Source organism: Penaeus vannamei, chromosome 24 (genome assembly GCF_042767895.1).
Source record: "Penaeus vannamei isolate JL-2024 chromosome 24, ASM4276789v1, whole genome shotgun sequence".
NCBI lineage: Eukaryota > Metazoa > Arthropoda > Malacostraca > Decapoda > Penaeidae > Penaeus > Penaeus vannamei.
The window spans coordinates 33,692,420-33,699,919 of NC_091572.1; the positions used below are offsets into that span (position 1 = coordinate 33,692,420).

A 7,500-nucleotide genomic window follows, 5' to 3' on the forward strand; every position below is an offset into this window, starting at 1 on the left:
GCCTCCCTCTCCCTTCCCCTCGCCTCCCTCTTCAGAACCACAAAGATCAAGAACCACCAGTCCCTCGGCCGGGAGTCTGGCGGCCTCACACCCTCGCCAACCCTCCCCGAGGCGGACAGCCAACCGAGACTCGTGTTTCCTCGAAGTCCTCGGCGCGTCCTTCGCCCGCTGCTCGTCCCTATGGCAGGATGATACCTTCGCTCCTTATAAGGACCGCACGTGAGGAAGAGCGTGGCCAGGGAGGAGGCAGAAGGCGCAGGGAGCAGGCACGTGCAAGTCTGCTGAAAAAAGAGAAGCACGTGCCAGTGGGGCGTCCTCCAGTGTGGTGTGGCGTGGTGTATCAGTGCAGTGAGGAAACATACATGTAAGACAACTGTACGGGGGAAATAAGCACTGTATTGAGGGGCGAGAATATAACAGTGTAAGGGAAATAACCACTTTGTTGAGGGGAGGATGATACGGTGACGAAGGTGACGAAGGCAAGCAAAAGAGTGGACGAGGGCCTGGCTCCTCTTGGGAATCCGAAGACTGACGAGTGGTCCAGCGTTAAGGGAGGTCATGTCCGTACTGACCTGAGTTCCCCCTTGCGTCGTGTTGTGCTTGCGGAGGTCAGCCGCAGAGGAATTTCCAGACGTGGTACCAAGGGAGCCATTTCTTTCGGGTGGTGATGACCGTGTGGTGTCATTTTGTAATATGAAGTAAGAAAATTTAAAAAAAAAGTCGAGGAATAAAGCATGGTAATTCGTGCGTTGACTCGAGCGACGAATAAACAAGAATAAGAATAACAGGGTGAGAGAAAAAAAAGAGAATAACAGTTTGTAAATATTTCCCGTACACGATACTGAAAGAAGTCCCTCTTCCGTAGCACAGAACCTCTCTTTGTTTATCCTTGTTTTCCTTCTTCCTCCTTCTCTCCTCCCTCTTTTCCCCTCTATCACCTTGCACACTCTCCTTCAACCAGGCACCTTACAGTCACCTTCCATCCATTCAACTCCCATCCTCCTTCTCTCTCTTATCCACAGTCCTCCTCCACTCCTTCCTCACCCCCTCCAATCGGTCTCCAATCCTCCATCAGCCTCTTCCCCCCTCAATCACCCCCCACCACCTCCCACCTCCACCACCCCTCCCCAACCCCCCCACCAAGCATTCTAGCCCCTCCCCCTCCCTTCCCCCTCCAGACTACCTCCTCGTTGTGCAATAACCAGTGAATCAGTGAATCATTGCCAGCGAATCGGTGAGACAGTGAATCAGTGAATCATTGCCAGCGAATCGGTGAGACAGTGAATCAGTGAATCATTGCCAGCGAATCGGCGAGACAGTGAATCAGTGAATCATTGCCAGTGAATCGATGAGTCAATGAATCAGCGAATTATTGAATCACAGTCGGTGAATCGATGCCAGTGAATCGGTGAATCGGTGAATCGGTGAGAAAGCGACTCTTCCCCTCCCCCCCACACACACACACCCCCTTCGTCCCCCTCTTCAAGATGGACCGAAGACGCTCCTTGTGGGACACCCTCGCCTCCGACATGCAGACCTTCTCGGCTCTGGGAGAAGATCGGCTCAGCGAGAGGAAGTCGCTCACGGTATGGCCGACGAAAGCCTTGGATTCCTGCCGGTTTTTTATTATTTATTATCATTATTATTATTCTATTCATTTGATTGATTTTTTATTTGTTTTTATTATTTTGTTTATTTTTTATTTGATGTTTGGTTAATTTTTTATTATTATTATTTTATTCATTTGATTGATTTTTTTATTTGTTTTTATAATTTTATTATCTTTTATTTGATATTTGGTCTATTTATTCAGTATTATATGTCTAAATTTGTTGTTTTCTTTTGTCTTTGGGGCTTTTGGGATTTATTCTATTCATTTGATTGATTTTTTATTTGTTTTTATTATTTAATTTATTTTTTTTATTTGATGTTTGGCTTATTTATTCAGTATTATGTGTTTAATTTATTTGTTATTTTTTTTGTCTTTGTGGCTTTTGGGATTTATTCTATTCATTTGATTGATTTTTTATTTGTTTTTATTATTTTATTTATTTTTTTATTTGATGTTTGGTTTATTTATTCAGTATTATATGTTTAAATTTATTGTTTTCTTTTGTCTTTGGGGCTTTTGGGATGAAGATATGCGTGTTATTGTTTTAGCGATCTGGTATTAATTCCATGTTGTTCAAGCGTTGATCTAGTGTGGCTCTGGCGTTGATCAAGAGTTGATTTGGTGTTGATCCGATGTTGATCTGGTATTGATCTGGTGTAGATCTTGCGTTGATCAAGCGTTGATCTGGTGTAGCTCTGGCGCCGAAATTGATCTGGTGATCCGATATTGATCTGGTGTTGATCTGGCGTTGATCAAGAGTGATTTGGTGTTGATCCGATATTGATCTGGTGTAGATCTTGCGCTGATTAAGTGTTGACTTGATCTGGTGTAGATCTTGCGTTGATCAAGCGTTGACTTGATCTGGTGTTGATCTTGTGTAGATCTGGCATTGATCAAGCAGTGACCTGGTGTTGTGTTGGTCTGGCGTTGATCAAGAGTTGATTTGGTGTTGATCTGGTGTTGATCTGGTGTTGGACGTCGAAGGGTTATTATTTGGAAATAAATATGATTTTTACTCGTTTGGAAGATTTTTTAAAGGACTGAGAGAGAGAGAAAAAAAGAAATATCCAGACAAGACCAGACAAACAGAAAAGGAGAAAGAAAAGGAGAATAAGAGAGATAACAAATGATAGAGAAGGCAAAAAGAAAGTCAGAAATTTCAGGTCATTAAATAGAAAGACACAGCTCAGAAAAAAAGACAGAGAACAGAAAGACAGACAGACACAGGCAGCGTGGAAGACAGACAAACAGCCAAAAGGAGCGATGACAGCTCCCACCCCCTCCCCCCTCCCCCCGCCCCCTTTCCTTTGTTCACTCTTGTTATATCGAAGCTGTCATCTTCCTTGGCCTCATGTTTAGCTCTTGGTTATTTTCTGCTTCCTATTCTCTCCCTTTCTCCCCTCTCCTTTTATTTTTTGCACTTCCCTTTCTCGTATTTTCTTTTTTTTTTTTTTGACTGTGTGTTTGTCTGCGTATCTGTCTGTAAGGTTGTTTCTCTTTGTTAGTTCTCTTTCTCTCTCGGATGATATTTGGTCTGTTTCTCTGTTTCTGCCTGCCTCTCTCTCTCTCTCTCTCCCTCTCTATCTTTCTTTCTTTCTTTCTCTCTCTCTCTCTCTTTACTCTCTCTCTCTCTAATCTCTCTCTCTACTCTCTCTCTCTCTCTCTCTACCTACTCTCTCTCTCTCTACTCTCTCTCTCTCTCTCTCTCACTCACTCACTCACACTCTTTTTCTCCATTTCCCTCCCCCTCTCCCTGCCTCTACTTGTTATTTTAGTCGCCCTTCTCGCCATTATGCTTCTCCCTCAACGTTTATCTTTACCTATGACATATTTACTCACTTATTTACCTTCGTTGCCTTGAAAGGGGAAAAAACAAATAATTTATGACACGGGAAAGGGAAGAATAGCAACGGGTGAGGTTGAGAGAGAGAGAGAGAGAGATAGATAGAGAGAGACAGAGACAGAGACAGAGAAAGAGAGAGGGTGAGGTGCGCAATATGAGGTGAGCAAGGAAGAGAGAGAAAGACCCAGAGAAACACAGAGAGAGAAAGAGAGAGAGATAGAGAGAGAGAGAGAAAGACCCAGAGAAACAGAGAGAGAGAGAGAAAGACCCAGAGAAACAGAGAGAGAGAGAGAAAGACCCAGAGAAACAGAGAGAGACAGAGAAAGAGAGAGAGAGAGCGTGAGGGGGAAAAAGGAGGAGATAAATCGTGTATGAGAGGGGTGCAAACCAGGTCACACGGTTCTGCTCCAGGTGGGCGTCTAAATTTAAGAAGAAATTAAGCTTTACTGCCTTAAGAAGGGGAAGGTAGGGAGCACATCTTTCCATTTTCTCTTTGTCAAAGCAAAACAACATAATTGTCGGTAGTTTAAGCAATTTTTTTATATTTCACTTTCTAGAACAAATAAACAAAACGAAGCAGATATAAATGACAGTTCATGTTTTTTTTTTCAATTTCAGAAATATATGAGACAAAGATTAATACAAAACTCATTCGTTCTACAAATAAACGAAGCAACGAAGAAGTGAATACTAGTTATTTTTCTCGCTCTTTTTTCTAGAAATAATAACAGCTGCAACCAAGTGTCACCTTGGCACTGACAGTCGAAGTCATGGCAGGAATTTGTCAAGTTATAGAACACTTTGCAGGAACGCTTGTGGCCACAGTATTTGGAGAACGTGGGAAGGAGAGAGAAGGAGGGAGGAGGGAGGGAGGAAGAGAGAGATAGAGATAGATGAATAGATAGATAGATAGATAGAGAGAGGTGGGGAGACGAGGAGAGAAAGGCGGAGAAGGGGAGAGAGAGAGAGGGGGGGTAGAGAGAAGGAGGGAGGGAGGAAGAGAGAGATAGAGATAGATGAATAGATAGATAGAGAGAGAGAGAGAGGTGGGGAGACGAGGAGAGAAAGGCGGAGACGGGGTGAGAGAGAGAGAGAAGGGGGGTAGTGAGAATGAGGGAGGAAGAGAGAGATAGAGATAGATAGAGAGAGAGAGAGAGAGAGAGGTGGGGAGACGAGGAGAGAAAGGCGGAGACGGGGAGAGAGAGAGAGAGAGAGAGAGAGAGGGGAGAGAAGGAGGGAGGAGGGAGGGAGGAAGAGAGAGATAGAGATAGATGAATAGATAGATAGATAGAGAGAGAGGTGGGGAGACGAGGAGAGAAAGGCGGAGACTGGGAGAGAGAGAGAGGGGGGGGGTAGAGAGAAGGAGGGAGGGAGGAAGAGAGAGATAGAGATAGATGAATAGATAGATATATGGAGAGAGAGGTGGGGAGACGAGGAGAGAAAGGCGGAGACGGGGAGAGAGAGAGAGGGGGGTAGAGAGAAGGAGGGAGGGAGGAAGAGAGAGATAGAGATAGATGAATAGATAGATAGATAGAGAGAGAGAGGTGGGGAGACGAGGAGAGAAAGGCGGAGACGGGGAGAGAGAGAATGAGAAAGAGAGGGGGGGTAGAGAGAATGAGAGAGAGAGGGGGGGGAAGAGAGAGAATGAGAGAGAGGGAGATAAAGAGGGGGGCGATAAGGAGAGAGAGAGTGATGAGAGAAAAGCGAGAAAGAGAGTAAGAGAAAGAAGAAAGAAAAATACAAGAAAATAAAAAAGAGAAAGAGAAAAAAGAAAGGGAAAGAGAGAGAGAGAAAGCAGGAAGAAACGAGAGTGGAAAGACCCTTTCACTATTCCTAGTGTAACCACCATTCATTGATACCAAACATAGAAACCAGAAACAACAAGAAAAAAACGCAATTGAGAAAGTAATTAGAATCACCTTTAGTTAATCAGTCTGGCGATCGTTCAATTGAATTTTAAAAGTATTACCAAAGAAGAAAAAAAAACAAGAGATCTGGCAACAGTGATGATATTGACTCGTTCACAGCCTGAAAAGAGAAAACGTATAAACCTTTGAATATCAGTAATTTCTATCTTAATTACGTATGGTCATAAAGTCTAAAAGTCTGCGTCATTATCATTAATTTACGACAATAGCAAAAAAAAGGATAACAAATTCGACAAAAAAGAGAGAGAGAATAATGTTATGTAGCACTCAGGCCAGGGAAGGAATGTGAAAATTTCAAATATTTAGAGGTAGGGATTGCGACACTGTAGTTCGTAGATTTACCATGGATTAATTGCAGAGCCGAGTGGAATGCTGTGGCGTGCAGAGGGAGATGCTGAAGGAACGGTGGTATCCGAATTTGGGGGGGTGGGGTGGGGTGGGGAGAGGGGGGGGGTGAATCCAATCAGAGGGGGAGATAAAATAATAATTCTGAAATTCATAGTGTTTATTTTTCGTTTTATCTGCGTTAACATATTCAAAATACCTTTCTAATCGTATTTCTCAGTACTAGGCCTTATACTTGAGTCTCTGGGACATAAAATAAAGGACATGGCCCAGGGAATCACTCCGTACGCCAATGGTACAATGTACACAGATTGTTCAAATGTCTTTTACCATACCAGCTCATGTCTGGGCTTTTCATGCCATACCCACTGCGATCTGAGTTACTTCATTGTGAATTTGTGTTTACATATCGATGATTCATGATTGGTCAATTACGGTCGATTACTGGTTCTACTCATTCCACTTGCTTGTTCCTTGATTTTTTTAAAGATTCTCTTTTATTGATCATTCTTAATAGTATTTTGATGATGTTATTATAAGCTCTGTGTCTATGATGATGATAGTGGTTCATTCAAAAGAAAAATCCAGAAAATGTAAGGACTGGGCGTGGGTACTAGTGGAGCCCTCTATGTAAAAAAAAAAAAAGTCGATAGTACAGGTACCCACGGCCAGTCCACTCGCACGTACACGCTCCTTTCTCTCTCTCTCTCTCTCTCTCTCTCTCTCTCTCTCTCTCTCTCTCTCTCTCTCTCTCTCTCTCTCTCTCCCTCTCCCTCTCCCTCTCCCTCTCCCTCTCCCTCTCTCTCTCTCTCTCTCCCCTCTCTCTCTCTCTCTCTCTCTCTCTCTCTCTCTCTCTCTCTCTCTCTCTCTCTCTCTCTCTCTCTCTCTCTCTCTCTCTCTCTCTCTCTCTCTCTCTCTTTCAGTCTCTCCTTTTCTCTCTCTCGCTCTCTTTTCCCACTCCCCCTCATTCTCTCTCAATCCCTCTCTCCTTTTCTCCCTCCATCCATCTTTCTGTCCCTCTCCCATCCAAACCACCGATTTACGTCAAACTTTTTTTTTTCTTGTTTTAGAGATTGAAAAATGGCTTGCTACACCTTGCCCTCCAGATCGCCTAGTGTATGTTGACTGAGAAAATGTTTATTTTTCATACCACCCCAACGGCGCGCTCAAATAACCACAATCCTTTTTATTTATTTTTTTTTCGCAATGTTTTTTCCCTATAATTCGTATTTTCTTGTGACGTATATTCGCATATATATAGTAATATATTTTGAATACATGTTACATAATCTGGAAACATATAAGAGATACAGTATAGAAGTAAGATGTTGTATCGCTCTTGTAGTTATGCAATTTTTTTTTATTTTATTTTTTTTTTTTGCCTAATAGTGTTGTGAGGAAATATCATGTTTTTGCGTGAAATGTTGACTTCTGGCCAAAATGTATTGTGCAAAAGTGACATTTTAGTCCTCCCTGTTAAATGAAAACGTGCTCTCTTTCTCTTAATCGTTTTCTCTTTTGGTCTCGCTCGTTTTCTCTTTTCACTTTTCTTATCTCCTTTTCTTTCCTCACTTCTCTCCTCTCTCTCACTTACTCTCTCTCTCTCTCTCTCTCTCTCTCTCTTTCTCTTTCTTCCTCTCTCTTCTTCTTCTTCTTTCTTTTCTTTCGCTTTCTCTTTTTTATTTCTTCTTTTCTCTTTTCTCTCTCTCTCTCTCTCTCTCTCTCTCTCTCTCTCTCTCTCTCTCTCTCTCTCTCTCTCTCTCTCTCTCTCT

The 7,500-nt window shown here is 42.8% G+C and overlaps 1 protein-coding gene across 9 annotated transcripts in view; it reads left to right on the forward strand.

Moving 5' to 3' along the window:
- Window positions 1-7,500, forward strand: part of FipoQ (F-box/LRR-repeat protein FipoQ) — a 150,220-nt gene that overhangs the window by 78,793 nt on the left and 63,927 nt on the right. The window contains exons 1-2 of one of the 9 annotated variants that reach the window (XM_070138687.1): window positions 1-364; window positions 866-1,586. The exon at window positions 1-364 is cut by the window's left edge and continues 93 nt beyond it. The exons of 4 other annotated variants lie outside the window; for them this stretch is intronic. In XM_070138687.1, the coding sequence (XP_069994788.1) occupies window positions 1,488-1,586 (99 nt within the window). In that variant the 5' untranslated portion in view covers window positions 1-364; window positions 866-1,487. The remainder of the gene's footprint in view (window positions 365-865; window positions 1,587-7,500) is intronic. 4 more of the 9 variants (XM_070138688.1, XM_070138686.1, XM_070138689.1 and 1 more) reach the window with 4 other exon arrangements.